This window comes from Diadema antillarum, unplaced genomic scaffold, assembly GCF_040938485.1.
Source record: "Diadema antillarum isolate AM-2024a unplaced genomic scaffold, OU_Dant_1.0 seq00000743_RagTag, whole genome shotgun sequence".
Lineage (NCBI taxonomy): Eukaryota > Metazoa > Echinodermata > Echinoidea > Diadematoida > Diadematidae > Diadema > Diadema antillarum.
The window spans coordinates 62,943-82,750 of NW_027271640.1; the positions used below are offsets into that span (position 1 = coordinate 62,943).

Sequence of the window (19,808 nt, forward strand, 5' to 3'; positions counted from 1 at the left end):
AGCAGCTCACCGATGTTCACAGAATTCACAATCACTTGCACAAGCGCACAGAATACACGTGTACTTATCGAACTAACACAAGCGAAACTGCGGGGAAGCCGCCAGGACCGCGCCTGGCGGCGCGGTCTCCGGGGCTACCCCCACCCCTAGCCCGACCGGACGCCATGCGCCAGATACTTGTGTACAGCAACGCCAACAGGGCTGTGTATAGTTACCCTGCCCCATGCTAAGAAAATTCTGTGGTCCTTGCTATACATACAACGTACATGCCTAACTCTGCTAGCTGCAATCATAAACATATGCAGTACGTTGTAGTGGTTCATTTCAGAGGTTATAATCTGAACAAACTTGTACTTCGCAGTCAATCAGTTTGGTGAAAATGTCCCAGGGCCCCCTTTTATCAAAAGATAAAATCGATTTTAAATTTCCTTACTATACAGGCTGCCATAGACTTACAGTTGAAATCAACTATGTAATCAATTTTAACTCTTCTTGAAACAGGGCCCAGGTGTAACAAATAAGAGTGCCCTGAGAGTGATTATATGCCTCTGTGGACCAAAGCTGTTACTTGTTTTCATTGTACCATGCTACACATTTGCAAAATCTTGCAAGTGCATGTGATGAAGATGTGTTGCTCTTTTTGAGAATTTGATGGTTGCATAACATCTGAATATTTTTGTCCCCGCCGAACGGGGTCGAGCAGGGGACTATGAAATGGGCTCCGTACGTGTGTGTGTCTGTGTGTCCGTCTGTCCGTCCGTGCGTCCGTGTGTGATCAAAATGTTCAAAATGCTACTCCTTCGCCATTTCTAACCCGATTTTGATTCTGTTTGCTTTATATGATAGCACTACATGGGAGCTTTGAAACTTCTATACAGAATTTCAGTTGTGACCTTTGACCTTGACCTTTGACCTATATTGTACATTTTGCTTCAAAATGCTACTCCTTCGCCATTTCTAACCCGATTTTGATTCCGTTTGCTTTATATGATGGCACTAGGTGAGGGCTTCAAAACTTCTACACAGAATTTTGACCTTTGACTTCTTTGACCTTTGACCTTGATTTTTGACCTGTATTGTACATTGCCTACAAAATGCTACTCCTTCGCCATTTCTAACCCAATTTCGATTCCGTTTGCTTTATGTGATGGCACTCTAGGTGAGGGTATCAAAACTTCTACACAGAATTTTGACCTTTGACTTCTTTGACCTTGATTTTTGACCTATATTGTAGATTTTGCAACAAAATGCTACTCCTTTGCCATTTGTAACCCGATTTCAATTCCGTTTGCTTTAAGTGATGGCACTAGGTGAGAGCTTCAAAACTTCTACACAGAATTTTGACCTTTGACTTCTTTGACCTCTGACCTTGATTTTTATTCTGTATTGTACATTTTGCTACCAAATGCTACTCCTTCGCCATTTCTAACCCGATTTCGATTCCATTTGCTTTATGTGATGGCACTAGGTGAGGGCTTCAAAACTTCTACACAGAATTTTGTCCTTTGACTTTTTTGACCTTTGACCTTGATTTTTTACCTATATTGTACATTGGCTACAAATTGCTACTCCTTCGCCATTTCTAACCCGATTTCAATTCCGTTTGCTTTATGTGATGGCACTAGGTGAGGGCTTCAAAACTTCTACATAGAATTTTGACCTTTGACTTCTTTGACCTTTGACCTCGATCTTTTTACCTATATTGTACATTTTGCTACTAAATGCTACTTCCGGCGGGGACATATATTACGCACCGCGTAATTTCTACTTTTCCTTGTTTCTCTTGTGCAGACTTCATCCTCAGCAGCAATGCGCAAGTCACATTTTCATCCCCAAACTTTTCCGCGCCGTATGTGGGCAGCTTCTACTCTGCCTACTGGACGTTTACAGCCGACGTCGAGGACGACTTCGTCATCCACTTTGTGTTCCACCCCTACAACATCAGCGACACCTCGCACATTGCGTTTGGCAGTGGCTTGGACATATCTAACCAGTCGTCCCTGTTTAACCTGGCCATCGGGCGCACAGATCTCCACAATGTCTACTCGCCGGGCAAACTGGCGTGGGTTACCTTCTTCAACGGCTGGAGCGAGGAGGCCTACCCAGGGTTCTCGGCTACAGCCACGGTGCAGCCTGCTGATGGTAAGGTCTTTGAGTTGCAATTGATGCTGTCCATATCTGGTAACAACTTGGCAGTTCCAATGCTCATCAAACTATGTGGATTTCAAAATCTTGTATGGATTGGGATAAAGAAAGTGATAAGAACTGTGCAGTTATTGTTTGTGCAGGAGCCGGATGTGTTTTACATTGTTTCATAGCCCTTTTCAGGCGATGAATTTCTTGGGCTTCTCTGTGTTTTAATCTCTTTAAGAAGGTTGTTTTGAATCTGAAACCATTCGGTATAAAAATGCATTGACCCCTTCCTGATGTAGTACACAGTATCCAAACAAATTTCAGAATTTGAAAAGTGGCTTTAAAAAAAAATGTCTTTCACAAGTATTCACACTGCAATTTAGAGTTTTTTTCAGACTACAGAGTTTGTGACAAAGCTGGTAGAATAGATAGGATTGGTAGGATGTATCCATCTCTCTTGTGGGATAGTCGACAGCCCACCATGCCCTCCACCCCTCCATTATTTAAGCTCACTGCAGCCTGTAGCACAAATGTAGACTGTTACTTTTCCTCTCAACGTAAAACCCCCCACCAAACCACCTCAAAACAAACAGCAACAATGATTTGTTTTGTTTAGTTTTTTCATTCGAAAGTAAAAGTATGCTGAAAGAGATTCTATGCTTTAGAATGATGAATGACTCATAATGTGAGTTTTAGATGTTTCTGACCCACCTTTAAAATAAATGTTGGAAAGTCTGGCATGGAGAGAAACCAGTTTTGAGAAAAGGACCTTGAAAGTTACTACAGGGTTTATGGCACATTGAGTCACAATTCAATGTGATATGTGTGGAACAAAAAGAGCATATTTAAACTCCATGACAAATGTAAAGGGTAACCAGATTAACCAATGAGCACCATTCTATTAAAGCATATTGTACGTATATGTATGTATGTCCAGGTATGAAAGCTAATGCCGACTTTTAGTAGGTTTGTTTGACTATTTTTATTCCTTCTGTCACATATCCTGTGTGGGGAAAATGAAGGAATCCAACTTGAGATAAAACAACACCAACAAGAAACAAAAGAAATTTGGGTATACTGGAAAGTCTTTAAATCGTAATCACACTTTGCTCAAGTTTAGCATTCCAAACTTCAAATGTAGGTAATTAGAACAATGGGTACCAAGTAACTCTGTCAAGAAATCTCCCAAACCAAGAATATGCTGAGACAGCCTTAAATGATATGTGTAAATCCGTTGAGGTCGACTAACTGATTTTGCTATTATACACCTTTCCCATAGACACCTGCCGAAGTATACTCAACAGGTTTCAACAGGTTAAGGTTTGACTGGAAAAGCATGCTGTGAGATTTGTGGTGAGATTTGCAATTTAGGGACAGTATAGATGCACCCACTCATCACCCTATGTGGCTTTCTTCACCCCACCCCCCCCCCTCCCCCCAGCTGTTCCCCCTATGCCATCAGGCTGCACCAGGGACCAGTATGACTGTGGGGACGGGAGCCAGTGCATCCCTGGGGTTTATCAGTGCGACAACATCCATGACTGCTTCAATGAGGGCAGAGACGAACAGTTTTGTGGTAAGTTCAGGGCTCACACCCGGGCCCTTCATAATTTCTTTTTAATCACTTGCCTGGATGGGCACTGTCAAACTGTCAGTCTTTCATACACCAAGCCTCAGAAGAACCCTTCTAATTTTCTGGCCTGACAAGATATCTAATAAAGAATTGCTCTCCAAATGTAATCAAGAAGACATGAGTACTATTGTTCTGAGACGAAGATGGAAATGGATTGGGTATGTACTCAGGATGGGTGCTCAAGATATCACTCATGTATATAGCACTTCACTGGGCACCTGAAGGAGAGAGAAAGCGGGGACGTCTCAAGACCACCTGGAGAAGAACGGTGGAGGGAGAAATAAAGGCCCCTAAACATACATGGGGATCTATCCAGAAACTCACCCTGGACCGTCAGAAGTGGAGGATGTTCGTTGCTGCCCTACATGCCAATAGAGGCATATCGGGCAGTAAGTAAAGTGGGTGGGCAAGCAGATGTTAGAATTGTTGCAGAACACTTGCCTGAGAAAGTCCCAAAATATAAGAAAATGATATAGGAAATCACTTCAAAGTCAAGGGCTTGATATTAAACATAATCATTTGAATAAACAGCACATATTGATCCACACTCACATTGGGGTAACAAACTTTGTTTGATTGAGTGTTGGTGTTGCATTATAATGGGGATTCTTCACGCAAGTGTTGGACTTCACACAAGTGTTGGAAAGTTGCTGAAATGAAATGAAAGCGTGTTGCATTATTTAAAACTGTCATTGTCATTGGGTTTCTGTATCGTTGACTTCATGGGTTTGAAGGGGGAAAAGTGATAAAAAAGATGGCATCAAAACTTTTTGCTCTCCCAATTTGGACAAGCATCTTTTTCTCATTGTTTCAAAACACTTGCCCGACTTTGACTTTGACTTGCCCCGGGCAATCGGGCAAGCACTTATATAGCACCGTGACGTTGTGAATTTTACATTGTTTGATGAGTGCACACAACTCGGCCTTGATTTCATAAAAATAGAAATGCTTGTGACCCATTTTGCGTGCCAACAGACACCCAATAATGTATGCACGTCATCAGGTGCATGTGCAAACCAGTGCAAGGAACACTTACTCTGCACTTGTTTAATCCCATGTCCAAAAACTATTAGATTGTAATAATTTAAACACCCATTATCAATCCTAGCAGACTGATGTGTTGTATGCCCTGCCACAATGTAATAATTCTAATGGATGCCATACCGTCACAATACTTTTACAGTAGGGAGCTTTAAATCAGCGACGCAAACATTAACCTGTTGAGGACGGACTATAACACGCATTTCCCATAGACACCTGCCTGCATGCTCGGGACTCGCCTTCAATGGGTTAAGAGGAAAAAATAAATGTTCTCTGTATACTCACGACCACTTATCAAAATCGATCTTGCGTTGTCTGAGTTTTCAAGACGGTTCATGGCCATATATTATTGTTAGCGTCCCCTCCAATTCACAACACAGCTACCTGATGCCAGTATGTTGAACAAAGCATGGGGGTGCTATTTTAGTTTGTGTAGGCTATGTCTTTGTGCAGTTTAAAGCCACTTTGGAACAAGACGCAGGGAGAGAGGAGAGTGGTCAGTGCAACTGTCATCTTAACGTTCACGTTGCAGATCTAAAGCTTGCTAATGTCACTCTGCACATAAAAGGAGAAAAGGGATATGTGTGCTGTTATTGAGAGTCAAAGTTTCCCCGAAGTTAACCTTAAATCTTTCACCCACCAGGGACTGTTACCACCTTATGTATCTTACACTGATGATTAGAGAGTGAACATTATGGATGCAATAAGGTTAACATATAAATAATTATTTAAGATGAGCCGAATTTGCTCTGACATACATTTCCCTTTGACATCTCGCCAAGTGTACTCAGGACCAGAACAGGGTAAGAAAATTTGCAGCAAATTTGATTTTTTTTTTTGATCTGCTGCATTGTAGACTTCTGCACCCGCTTTCAGTTTGCGTGCCCCGAGAAGTGCATCCCTTCTTACTCCCGCTGCGACTTCTACCACCACTGTGTCAACGGAGAGGACGAACAGGGCTGCGGATGGGACGCCATCATTGGTGAGTATGGGACCAGGTTTGTGATGTCATCATGATGCTGGTACTGTAAACTTGGAATATTTTGAGGTGTGGATATTTTGTTGTTGTTGAAATTGGCCCAATACTGAACTTTGAATCTAAATTGATTTTTTTTTTTTTTTTTTTGGGGGGGGGGGGGGGTGGAATGTTATAGTATGTATGGAAACCATGCTTGAAAATGTGAAACAAATCAAATTCATGGAAATTGGCCAGGTGTGAAATTTGATATTGTGCAAAAGTTTGCACTTTTGTAGTATTGAGATAGACAAGCCCTGGAGATAACTTGGTTTACATACCTATAAAATGACAAGGTGGTATGAAGTAATCAGTCCCTCATCACTGACATTGCTTAACACTTTCTATGCCGGGGACTTTGGACAGTGTGTACAGTGCTATGGGTTTATCTGTGTCAATTGGCACTTAAAGCACACAGAGAATTAAATGTACCAAATGATATTCTGCAGTATAGAGATGCCCGCTATTGGTCAGTCCACATTTCAAGCCTCTTCATCATTACAGACTGGAAGAAAGAAATATGTGAAGCTCCTTAATACTCTTACTCGCGTAACTTGGCCCATTATACTGTACAATGTACTCAAGATTGTTCTTGAAAGTGAACTTCCCAGGAGATAACTTCTGTAATATTCAAACGGAAAGAGTTCAATGGATTACATTGACAAAGCATGGTGTGTGCCATACTTGAATATTTTGTGGTGTTAAAATTTTCACAAATTTCATGAGTGTACTGATATTCATGAAGTTAAAAACCAACAAATAGGTGCTCCCTATTTACAATGAAGTGTTTATTATCTCAATGATGGAAAATCCATTGCTTTTCCATGTATGGTTATAATACCTATTTTTTATTTAATATGTGTGTGTAACTCTCATTCGCATTTAAGTCATCCACACTGGAAATTGTCGTACTTCCAAATTCACGAAAACATAATGTTAATCCAACATTTGGCATATCTCTATTTCATTCTGATTGGTTATTTGCTGATTTCACACCTTAGCAGTTTGTTTCTTTTTTTTTTGTTTTTGTTTTGTTTTTTTTTTGTTCTGTGAAGCTGGCTGTCACAGAAAAGTTTTAGAACAATATGAGGAAGATATGTTTTTTTCTCGTTCCTAAATTTAGCAATGGAAAGGTCCAGGGTCTACTGTAGAATATCATTAGTCACTTGTTGACACTGAGTACCTTCTGAAATAGGCTGCAGCTAGGGTTATACTGACATTCAGGCAATTTTGATCACATGTCCAAATTTAGCCAACGATGAGGCTGACATCTTGGTGCCAGTGTGCCCACTTGCACGTCACAAATCTGGTTTTACCTTAAAGGGATAGTACAGTATTGGTGGAGATGAGAATTTGGCTTTTAACTTTTTGCAAGATACCAAGAAAACACTTATGATATTGTACAGAGCATACCATTTTAAGAGGAATTCAAAGTTTATTTGATGAAAATCGGGTTTGGAATGAATGAAACATCCAAAAACAAAGTAAAACAAAGCGATTGTAATAAAGTGTGGGTCCCACACTTTATTAGAATCGCTCTTTTTTTTTATATCTCAGCCATTTCAAAACCAATTTTCATCAAATGTTGAATTCCTCATAGAATTGCATGCTCTTTCATATTTCAAAAGAGGTTTCTCATTATCTCACAAAAAAAAAATGTTAGAAACCTGAAATTAGGTCTCAACCAAAACTGTACGATCCCTTTAAAGTACGGTGACAAAGGAGCATGAAGCAAGAGTTGCCAGTGTGCTACCATGTTATTATTTTGTGTGTGTGTGTGTGTGTGATGGCACATAGATTTATGTAAAGAATTATGCAAAAATACAGATGACAGCATTAAAGTACCACTTGCTTTGGTTAACCACTATGAATTGTACAGTTTGAAAGAAACACTACATGCACTGTACATGTATCTGCCGTGAAATATTGGCTGCCTTATTCTTTCCCAATCTAACAGAGGATCGGACCTTCAGTCCTCAGCAGACGCTGGAATTCACTTCGCCCCTTTACCCCGATCCTTACCCTGGCAATTTCAGTGATTTCCACTACTCTTTCGCGGTCACTGACCCCGCCTACCACATCTTGTTCGACTTTAACTTCTTCTCCGTCAACGATTTGGCCGTGCTGATTTTCGGTGCTGGCCTGGACCCATCAAATTTCTCCTCCACGCTGGCAATCTACCACGCGAGGGACGTACCGATGAGAGTCTACATACCCGCAAGCGAGGTTTGGGTGACTTTTAGAGCTGGGATTGAGCCCGGTGAAGGGTTCCAGGCTACTGTGTCAGCATACACGGCTGGGGGTGAGAATTCCCCCAATGGAAAAGTGGAGAGCTCTTAAAGGGATGGTATAGTTTTGGTTGAGATGGGGCTTCAGGTCCCCAACTTTTTATGAAATATGAAAGAGCATACAATTCTAAGAGGAATTCAGAAGTTTATTTGATAAAAATTGGTTTTGAAATGGGTGAGATATCCATAAACTAAGAGCTCCTACTGTAATAAAAGGTGTTTATTGGGACCATTTCTCTTACTTTGTTTATTGGATATCTCAGCCATTTCAAAACTGATTTTTGTATGCTTTTAATTCCTCTTAGAATTGTATGCTCACAAATATTTCATAAGTATTTGTGATTGTCTTGCAAAAAATTAAAATCTGAATCTTCCATCTCAACCAATACTTTACCATCCCCTTAAGCAAAAAGTGAAGCTCATTAAGGGCTGGTGTCACATTGGTTTAGTATACAAATGATGCACAGGTCTGAGTACGTCAGTCATATTTTTGTGCTTAAGGTAACTATGGAATGCTTAACCCAGGAGTCATGTTTGAGTCATATTGAGTAATGTAGACAGACTGCAGTACCTTCAAGATATATATCCTTTTTTCATTTATTTGCAGAATATATTAGAATGCAAGGTAGTGTGTTTGTGAAGGTTAATTTGCATTTGGACTCATTGGTAGATGTCTATCTGGAGAGTTTTATTTTCGGAGGAGTTGGGTTTGCAAGAAAATATGCACCTTTGGAAAACATCTGTTAGGAAAGTAATTACAGGTGATGTGATTCTTTTCATGCTGTAGAGGTCAACTCAGTCTAAGATACAAAGTTTCCCTTATGAAGAGAGACTCCTAATATTGGCATCTTTATGGATATTTAGTGCCCAGAAGACAGTGTCAAAGCTGGACCCTATTTTATCAAAAGTTAAAATCGATTTTAAATTTCCTTATCACACAGGCTGCCATAGACTTGCAGTTGAAATCAACTATATAATCAATTTTAACTCTTCATAAAACAGGGCCCTGGAAAAATGAAAAAAATATCAATGATATCTCTATTTCAAATCAGAAGTTTGGAAGGAGAGAACTTAAATTTGGTAGTATCCATTGTCAATGATTCATGAACAATGTGTGGAAACCATAATTCTTTTCTTTTTGTTTACTTGTGGTGCATGGTAGCCATTCCTCCTGTGACATGTGCGGCCAACCAGTGGGCGTGTGTCGATGGACAGACCTGCATCCCAGAGAGCTACCGGTGTGATGGTTACCATGACTGCCCCTCCAATGGGGAGGATGAGCATGGATGCGGTGAGTTTGCAACTCTATCCCGTTCCTTGTAGGAGCAAGGTGTCTCTGTATTGAGTCTACGGAAATTACTAGGCCTATGTCTTTTGGAAGCAACAGCTTGAAAATATTAAATAAAATGTATTCATAAAAGTCCCCCTCCCCTGCTATCCTTCTTGATTTGTACGTTTATTCCACATAGATTTTTTCAGCTTTATGATTCATTGTATCATTGTACTATTGTAACATCCTGAACTGTTGTAGCCTTCCCATCCAGCAATGGCCGCATGTGATTTGATCACAAATTTAGAAATTTATAAATTTTGAGCAGTTTGTCCTAATTCCATCAAACTTCACTTAACATACATATATTTCACTAAATTTTGTGTATTCACTAAATCTGCTTTATTGTTCATGGCTTCAATCCCCCCTTATATTAAGACTATATATTATATTGGAACTAGTATAAAAAATATATTGTATGCTGTAAGTTGTTATCTACTGATTTATTTTGGTTATGGTGACACTGCTTGAACCTGTCTTTTCCCCAAGTTCAGAATAACCCCCAACAATCCCACTGGTGAGATTATATTTGGGTTTGATAGTCCTTAATTTCAATCAGTGAAGTCTGGCATGTGGAAACTCTGTTGCCGATGCCAAACCTTGGATGTAAAGTATATTGTTTCTCAGTCACACAAATAGAAATTTGCCAAACATCTCCCAATCAATATGGAGAATGCATGACAAGGGTAGATTTATGGATAAGCAAGACTTCCAGGCACATCTTCACCTGTCCAGATATGTACATGATATGAACTGTTTGTGTGCATTGAGTGTTGATTAGCACAGACAACTCGGTATTTTGCACACTGTCCAAAGTGCCTGGAGCAGGAAGAGTTAACCTGCTGCCTATAGGTGCAGGGGGGGGGGGGGGGCTGTGATTGCCTTGCACTGAATCTATGGGAGAATTAGCTGTTTTGAGAAGCTCGTGATCACTGGATTTCATTGTATCTGTCATTCTTTTAACCCTACTCCAGCATCCGCCTGCAGAGAATATCAGTTTGAGTGCAGGAACGGCGAGTGTCTGTTTGAACACAGGCATTGCAATGGTATAGCAGACTGCTCAGAAGGCGAGGATGAAGTGGGCTGCTATGATATAGGTAGGTTGATTGAGATAATTTTGCCCTTTGTGATCTTTGAGTACCCCTGAGCAGCACAGTAAAGGTTGTGTGAAAGAGTCCCGAAAATGATATGAAATCAGTAAACACAATAAGCAAGTGAAGGTAGCATGTGTAGGCGTAGCAGAAAAATTACCTCAACAGCAGGTACTCAGACTTGTGTGCAATTTAAGAACTGGAGTGAAATAGTGAAAAATTTGTGTGTGCATCATATCTGCATCAAGCACGGCCTCGTCTGGGCTCATTATATCATGAAAGTTCCTGTGATCTTATGGCAGTTAGTGTCATAGTGTAATAACAGCAGTCCTGCTTCGTGATTGGCTGTTGCTATCTTCAAGAAACTGTCATCTGAAAATATTCCACCAAGAATTGCTGTCATTACATTTTCAAGAAATGAGACCTTGGTTTTGCAGTTCCAATGGCAATTCCAGTTCTGTTGTCAGTACAACTGTATGTTGTATATTGTGATTGTGTGGAAGTCATGATAACAAGTGTCCCAGCTGGGCTGTGTATTACCAGGTCACCGTGGGTACCGTGAAAGCAATGTATGTGGCAAAGCATTAAAAAATTAATTCAAGTGAAAAGGAGCACAGTTTGACAATTCTAGAGTTTGATAACTTATGCAATTGATGGATCTTTGTAATGTAATGTACAAAAAAAGTTGGTGTGTGTACTGTATTACCGATTTAAACAAAAAAGAGATGTCAATTGAAAAATTTAGTGAGTCTAAATTTGCTCGAATCAGGACTTCTTGACAATTTTGCTTGTGGTTATTTGTGATCATGGGGTACAGTCATGAAGGAAGAAATGTCTTTGTGCATGTCATATTCATGGCGGCATCAGAGTTAATATTTTCGTGTGTTTTTAAAAAATTTTGTGAGTGGCACCCGGCTCCCAAAATTCATGGAAATAAAAACCTTGTGAAATATATGAAGTATTCAGTACTTGGCCTGTGTGTCTTATATGCCAGGTCCCTGTTCGCCATTCCAATATCAATGCGCAAATGGACTGTGCATACCCGAACAGCAGGCGTGTGACTACTTCTTCGACTGTCCCGATGGCTCTGATGAGTGGCCCCAGGTGTGCGGTGAGTTACGTCGTGTTACGTGGTTTGTTTCGTCATGCCTGAAGTAATGGTTGATGTATCAGAAATTGTATATTGTTGCTATAAATTGTTACATTGGGCAAGCTTAAATCGTTTATGTCCCATTGAAAAAGAATAAAGTGCCTATATAACCAACTGAGAAAAGAGAAAAGTCATTTGTATCAATGTGCACATGAGCTTACTCTGAAGTGCCCTAAGCCCTGTTTAACAGACCTTACTGTAACGTCTGGAGAACAAAATTCCTGTAAAATTCCAATAAAAGAGAGGATGAGTGGTACCATTTGAACAGACACACTCAGAAAACCTTACATGAGTACCCTAGGTTTCTACAAAGGGGGTTGTCACCACTGATGCAGCCACCACACCTACTGGCCAGCGCCGCCTACTGTTCTAGATTGTGCATATACAATCACTGATCTCAACTACTGTAAAAGTGGATATTTTCGCGTGACTAATTTTTCGCGCTTGGCCGAGTCGGAAGAGTTTCGCGTGTTTTTAATTCCGCGGAATCAAGACATCACGCACAGGCACATATGGCAAGCAAAAATATTCGCGTGCTTTTATTTTCGCGCTAGTTTCTGGTTGCGCGAAATGCGCGAAAATTTGAACACCGCGAAAATTTCCACTTTTACAGTACATAGAGATCATTATGGTTACAATCCATGCATGTGATTGGTGCATGGCATGTCAATGATTTTCTGCCTGGAATGTTGCTCATGTGGGTTGAATGTATCAAAGTTATGTTACCAGAGTTGTGTTTTGATAGAAGGGTATAGTCAGGGCAGTGCCACGTTAATGCCAGGTTAATGCTAGGGTAGTCTTTGGCAAAAGTCACTGCGACAACGTCCGAACAAGATTTTGCGAAGACTATTTTAACATGCAGGGTGAAAAAAAATAACCCTGACAATGCCCAGACGATGCTGCAGTAGCTCTAGTTTGAAAGGCTCTAGCTGTTAAAACAGGGCTTTATTTTCACTTCCCTGTGACCCCCAAACTGGCATCAACCCCCACACACACAAGTACAAACACATCATCGACGTATATTCTCTCTCTCGCCCTTACCAACTTCAACCTCTCTCTGTTATGACATTACTCTGTATCGCTCTATCATTTGATCCCCACATACTGTCAGGTGAGTGCAATGCATTGGACGAGTTCAGCTGCAACTATGGAAACTGCATTCCCTCCTACTGGGTGTGTGACTTCTACTACGATTGCTTGGGCGGAGAAGATGAGTTCTATTGCGAGAGCAGTCACGGAGCCGGTGAGACCACGTTTGAAATTAATGCATACCATTAAGATTTTACGTATGCCCATTGCGTATTCTCTTACATTTAAGGAAGGAGTTACATATTTATTTGCCAATTCCAGTCTTAACTCATTGAGGACAGCTTGATTTTGCTACAACTCGCATTTCCCGTTAACCCCTGCCTAGAGTATATTCAGGACTGATCCTCAACATTTAAATTTTGTCTATTTGTGGTACTGTACAATTGTATTCTGTATTTGGCTTTTTTAGCCATACACTGGGAAAGCCTTCATTTTCTTACATCATCCCATTGTGTGCTTTGAGTGCTGACTGGCACAAAAAAACCTGTAAGCATTATAAACCCTGTCCAAAGTCCATGGAGCAGAAAGTGTTAATGGGAATATCAGGAAGAAGAATTGGAAGAGCTGCTGACTAGACGGTTATGTTTTTTATTTTTATTTTTTAAAGTACTGATTCCTTGCATCAACTTATTTTTATTGCAACTGATTGATGTTAGTTTATAGGGCAGTTTGTCAATTTTTTGCTAACAATGTTTTCTTTTTTCTGAAAATATGGAATCGGGGGGGGGGGGGGGGAGCAGTCCTGTACTAAAGACGACACTTAAGTAAGTCTCTCGTGTCTCCTACAAGTTATAGGTAATGATTCAGTTTTAGCTTCAAAGATGACAACATGGAGGTTTCATTGCCTTATGCTTGCTCTTTGGTATGTAATGTAGAAGTTGTAAGCCTGGCCATGCATGAGCGCTACAACATCACCTCGCCAAACTGGCCCGACTCGCCCGACCCCAACATCTACCAACTCTGGCAGATCTCCGGACCCGAGGGCACCGTCATCCACTTCGACTTCCTGGACTACGACCTCGGGCTCCAGTCGTTCCTGGTCGTTTTCGATGGCCACGACGTCTCCAACCATTCAACTGAATTTGCCCACAGCTTCTACCGCTTCAATCCAGTCATCCTGTTGTCCCACACAAATCAAGTTTCCATCGCCTATCACAGCGGGGAGTACGTGGGCACCAGGGGCTTCTATATCTCCATGGTAGCCGTAAATCCTGATCGTGAGTACCACCACGGATTTGTCCTTTCATCCACTCTTCTCCCCCCTGGCCCCCAACTCAGGCGGTCAACCGTACACATATGCTTGATTCAGATTCTTAGAGATATCCCCTTTAAGGATGGGAATGGATGAGGATTCAACCCCCTATCGCACCCTTTTGGAAGAGCTCTGAAGCAGCAAATTACCCCTGTCACGGACTTTGGGGGGTTTGAAACTAACCCTATTCGAAATCCCATTTCAGGATTATTCGGTTAAGATTTCCAAAGTGCCCTTCATTGAAAAAATTTGAGAAAAATACCAAAAGACCCCCTATTTCAACGATTTTTCAGGATTTTTTCCTCTGAATTGAGCCCCTGTAATATACCCCTTACCTGAAAAGTCAAGAATGTGCATGCGGTACAAATGACCACCTGAGTGGGGTGGGGGGCAAGAGTTTATCCCTGCCAAATTGACTGCAGCCATGGAGTTGTACCAGATGTAGTAAAAACTAATTACTCTCCTTTGATGTAATTATAAACGACCGGCAGAGATTTGACTACATTTGCTGTCTCAGAATAATGTGACACAAAGGGGGTTTTCACCTTGGCACATAAAGAGTTTACCAGTATCAATTTATTTTCCGTCTATCTACCAGACCATCACCATCCGGACTGTGAGGACACAGCGTACCAGTGTGCTGAGGATGGGGAGTGTATCCCAGAGTATTACTACTGTGACGGTTTCTATGACTGCCTCACTGGAGATGATGAATATAACTGCACCTACCCAGAACGCGGTGAGTCACTTGATGTTGATTAAAGAGGAAATCCACCCCAAAATAAATAAACACTAAAAGAGAAAACAAAAATCCCTACAGAGTGATCCAAAAATGACAAAAATTGAATAAGAAAGAAGGAAGAATTGACATTTTGAAATTTCACATTTCTTTGGAAAACATTTCTTTACTAGTCCTTATGAATATTCAAGTGAGTGAATTGATGATGTCATGCCCTCACAATTTTTCATTTATGTTATATATGAAATTCGGAAAAATTGTTATTTTTAGCTAATACAGGTTAAAGCATATTCCCATACCAAAATATATCAGAGTTAACATTTATTCTTTTTTATTTTGAGTGGTTTTAAGGCAGGTTTTATATGTATACAGGCAAAATATTAGATTTTTTTTCCATTTCTGTATGTGAAATACGTAAGAAATTATGAGATCATGACATCGACTTGCTGATTTGAATATTCATAATGTCTGGTCAAGAAGTGTTTTTCCAAAAAAAATTTGAAATTTCAAAATGTCATAACTTCCTTATTTCTTATAAGATTTTGATCATTTTTGCACTGTTCTGCAAAGAATTTTTTTTTCTTTCTTATTAATACATAAAATTCAGGAGTGGATTTCTTCTTTAAAGTGCAAAGTCTTTGTGATGATGATCAGCCTCGAGCAAAGACTAACCAACCAGTGAAAACTTACTGATGGGACAACATATTACAGATAATATGTCAAAATGTAGTATGATCACACAATAGATTGTGATGCCCAGATGCACGATTTCAGCTGAATAATGTTGAAAATTGAGGGGAAGCTAAAAAAGCAAGACTTGTCATATACATTCACCTCAAAGCCATTATTAATACGGTACCCCAAAATGTTGCCTACGGAGAAATGTTATAACACATTGGACATAATCAACAAACTTAAAAACTGTTACGACGCCATATACAATAAGAGAAAATTTTCATTTTCATAGATGTGTGTTAACTCATGTTTTGAAAACTTGAAATTTATGAAAAATGCTTGCCACATACAATAGATACCGAGGCAATCTGTAAACAGTTCGTGGTATCTCTTGGGACGTAAAATCAAGAAAAATTGATTCAGGTCGTTTTGAAATGGCTTCTCTGTCTGCCTGCTTAACCTCACCTATATTGCCATTTTGCAGCATTTCATTTTATAATAGTGTAATTTGTCTATCTACGTCTCTTTGCCTGCGTGTCTGTTTGTCTGTGTGTCTGTCTGTCAGTCTCTTTTTGCTAGGCTCCTGAAAAAATCTATACAGTACTCTCCGCATAATCGGGTAGGCTCGGGCAGAGCGTTTCTTACCCGATTAAGCGGAGTACGCGATTAACAGAAGAACACGTCTTATTCACAATTGACACACACAATTTGTATGTACATACATACATGCATTGTATGCTTAACACGCGTGCTTGCAATGCACATTTTACATACCTTACACTGGCTCAGTCACGAGCAATATTATGGATAAATATGTTGTCAGAAAGCTTTGTTGTTTGACTATAGACTCCTCGCTAACACGCAGGCGTTTCCCGAAATGAACATGTCTCTTTGCGTGCACTAGTCACGTAGAACCTCGGGTTACTTTTCGAGAAGTGACTGGGGAAAAGCAAAATTATGGAGCTGGTGAATGGCCTGATTTTCGTTGAAAACTTCTCGTATTGTGAATGTTGTTGCAGAGCAAGGGAGGAGCGCAAGTGTGTTCAACTCCTGTCTGTCTATGCAGTTGTGAGTGCCAGCTACATGTGTAATGTTTGTTTACATGTGGCAAGTCGGTACTGGTACATGTGTTTTCATGTTTAATCACTCCCCAAATGATTGGTCTTCTTTGCAAATCAAGGAGAGAATGCGATTAGCCATAGAAAATGTGACATTCATGATTTCTTAAAGTTTTTATCTGCAATAAAATGGGGGTAGAAGTTAGATAAGAAGAAAATTATTTACCCATTTATGCGGAGAGGCAACCTGATTATCAGGTAATTTTAATGTGCATTGGAACTGATTTTGATATTACTACCCAATTAAACGGAGTACCCGTTTAAGAGATACCCGATTACGCGGAGAGTACTGTATTTAGGTCTCCCTTTGTAACATGACAAGACTTTTATTGTCTCGCCCGCCGGAGGTGAAGGCGAGACTAAGGGATCCAAATGGCGTCCGTCCGTCGTCCGTCCGTCGTCCGTCCGTCGTCCGTCGTCCGTCACAAATGTTAAAGTTTACCTGCAAGACTCTCTTATGATGCATAACTTGGCAACTGTTACAGCAATGGCAGCCACACTTGGGTGATAGAAGCACTAGGGGTATCTTCATGTTATGGTGTTGTCAGAGGTCATGTGATGATGTCAAAGGTCATTTGAGGTCATATATTAAAGAGTATGTGCAAGACTCTCTTTTCTACGTTAAAGTTTACCTGCAAGACTCTCTTTTGACAAATAACTTCACATAAGTTGCTTGGATTACAACCTAACTTGGGTCATAGATGCACTGGGGGTACCTTCATGTTATGGTGCCGTTGGAGGTCACCGGATAAGGTCAAAGGTCATTTGAGGTCATACGTTAAAGTTTACTTGCAAGACTCTCTTATCACATGTACAGCTGTAACTCGACACATGTTGCTACAATGGCAATCAAACTTGGGTGATGGATGCACTGGGGGTACCTTCATGTTATGGTGCCGTAAGAGGTCACATGATAAGGTCAAAGGTCATTTGAGGTCATACGTTAAAGTTTACTTGCAAGACTCTCTTATCACATGTTACTCAGCACATGTTGCTACAATGGCAATCAAACTTGGGTGATGGTACAGTGTAGATGTCTCTTGGGAAGTTGAAGGTAACCACAAGGTCAAAGGTTACAGACAGGGGTCAACGAACTTTTAGGGCCCAATGTTAAGTTTTTAGGGCGCATTTCGTTTATGGCTCATAACTTTTGATCCCTTTGTCCGTTTGTGACCAAACTTGCATGGAAGATGTCCCTTGGGGAGGTGAAGGTCGTCACAAGGTCAAAGGTCACAGACAGGGGTCAACAAACTTTTAGGGCCCAATGTTATGTTTTTAGGGCACGTTTTGATTGTGGCTCATAACTTTTGATCCCTATGTCCGTTTGTGACCAAACTTGGACAGTAGATGTCCCGTGGGGAGTTAAAGGATATCACAAGGTCAAAGGTCACAGAAAGGGGTCAATAAATTTTAAGGGCCCGATGTTAAGTTTTTATGGCGCGTTTCGATTACGGCTCATTACTTTTGATCCCTTTGTCCGTTTGTGACCAAACTTGGATGGTAAATGTCCCTTAGGGTGTTCAAGGTCACCACAAGGTCAAAGGTCATAAGCAGGTCAATTAACTTCTGGGAGTTATAAAAAATATTAATTCCTTGTGCGCGAATGGGCGAGACACAATTTGGCGATTGCCTTGTTTCTTACATGGACACCATATAGAGTGCTTGTCTGTCCATGCGTGTGTCATATGTTGATAACCTATGTGTCTAACTGTGTCTCCTCATTCATGTGTCTGGGTAGTATCATTAGAAATTAGAAATTTAAGATCATTAGGAATTTTAAATTTATGATTGGTTATCTCTGTTTGTCTGTCTTTCTGACTTCATTACTCAATCTGTGTCGATAATGTATTTTCTCGCAGGAACGTGTGGCACGTACTCCAGTGAGTACCAGTGTCAGGGTACAGACATCTGCATCCACGCTGACTTCCGCTGTGACTACAGATCCGACTGCCCTGAACACGATGACGAGTTCAACTGTAAGTGACTTTGGCCAGTTTTCTTTGAATTGGGTAATTATCTTATTGGTCTGTAGTGAGACTTGGTTGAAACCGGGTGGTGACTCGATAGCCGGGCTGCACACTTACCCATTTTTTTTCTGCTGGTCCAACACGTGCCTGTTGGACCGGTAGGTATCCAGTTTTTCCATTTTCACTAGTCCCAACCTAAAACTTAGGCGTCTGAGAAAAGGGGGGGGGGTGGGGAACAAAACTTGTAACCATTAAGAGTTCCATTCCCTTGTTCCGTGGGATGGGGACCCCTGCAATTTACATGCGGTTTAGAACTGGTCGGAATAAAGGAATGAACACGCACATTCTTTCCCTGGGTGGCAACACTTATTGATCGACTCTTGCTCTGCTTTCAAGGAAATTTCCACGAGCCGGCCTAGCTGGCATGGCATTGGTGTCAAGTTTCCCTCTCATCCAGCAGGATGCATTGAATAAAAATGTGGGATTTAGACTCAGACAGGCCGTATGTGATCACATCTGTATTCCAGACAATTCTGATACGATCACGAGCGTAAAACTTGTTGAACAATGTGATTGTTTTTCTGTCATCCCTTCATCGGACTTGTTCTTTTTTTGACTGGCCCCGACAAAGATATATATATTTTTTTACTGGTCATTTCCGACCAGTATTCCTGAAAAGTTACTTGCCCCAAGTTGCCGGACAGTGATTTTTACCATTCTGGACCTTCGGACCGGCGCCAGTGTGCAGCCTTGTCTATAGTCTTTGCTGGTTAGCAAGATGTCAATGTATGTCGACTTACGTTGTTTTGCCAAATCACAGTATGTGTTGATGCGCGGAGCTTGGATAGCTACATTATGTACATTGTTTTGCCAAATTACGTCAAATAAATGCCGATTTAGAGTGTGCTGGCAAAACAACATATCTCTGTAAGCTGTTCTGCATATTGAAACGAAACATCATTATCTTTCATTATTTTACCCTTGGTAATACAAGAATGCTGCCCACTTCTTGTAGACAATGTATCTTTAAGAATGATTCAACTTTAGAGAGATGAGACAACATTTATTATTGTCAAACCAGAGACATTCGGAGCATGAAATTTTTCGGGAATTAGAGCTTACAGCCTTTTTTGCGGAATGAAATTTTTTGCAAATTTTCACTGACATTTAGTGTATAATGTAGGAAAGAACTTTTGCGTGCATTTAAATTTTGGGGAATCTTGCATGGCTTTTTGCAAACTTTCCAAAAAATTTCTGGCTTTACAGTTCTTTGCAACCGTAATACTG

At 40.6% G+C, this 19,808-nt stretch overlaps 1 protein-coding gene across 1 annotated transcript in view; it reads left to right on the forward strand.

Annotated features, from left to right (window-relative positions):
• Positions 1 to 19,808, forward strand: part of LOC139738450 (uncharacterized) — an 89,102-nt gene that overhangs the window by 13,311 nt on the left and 55,983 nt on the right. The window contains exons 9-19 of the mRNA XM_071649074.1: positions 1,792 to 2,142; positions 3,575 to 3,709; positions 5,664 to 5,789; positions 7,780 to 8,124; positions 9,273 to 9,401; positions 10,415 to 10,537; positions 11,526 to 11,642; positions 12,793 to 12,934; positions 13,656 to 13,987; positions 14,621 to 14,761; positions 18,414 to 18,530. Coding sequence (XP_071505175.1) covers positions 1,792 to 2,142; positions 3,575 to 3,709; positions 5,664 to 5,789; positions 7,780 to 8,124; positions 9,273 to 9,401; positions 10,415 to 10,537; positions 11,526 to 11,642; positions 12,793 to 12,934; positions 13,656 to 13,987; positions 14,621 to 14,761; positions 18,414 to 18,530 — 2,058 coding nt within the window. The remainder of the gene's footprint in view (positions 1 to 1,791; positions 2,143 to 3,574; positions 3,710 to 5,663; positions 5,790 to 7,779; positions 8,125 to 9,272; positions 9,402 to 10,414; positions 10,538 to 11,525; positions 11,643 to 12,792; positions 12,935 to 13,655; positions 13,988 to 14,620; positions 14,762 to 18,413; positions 18,531 to 19,808) is intronic.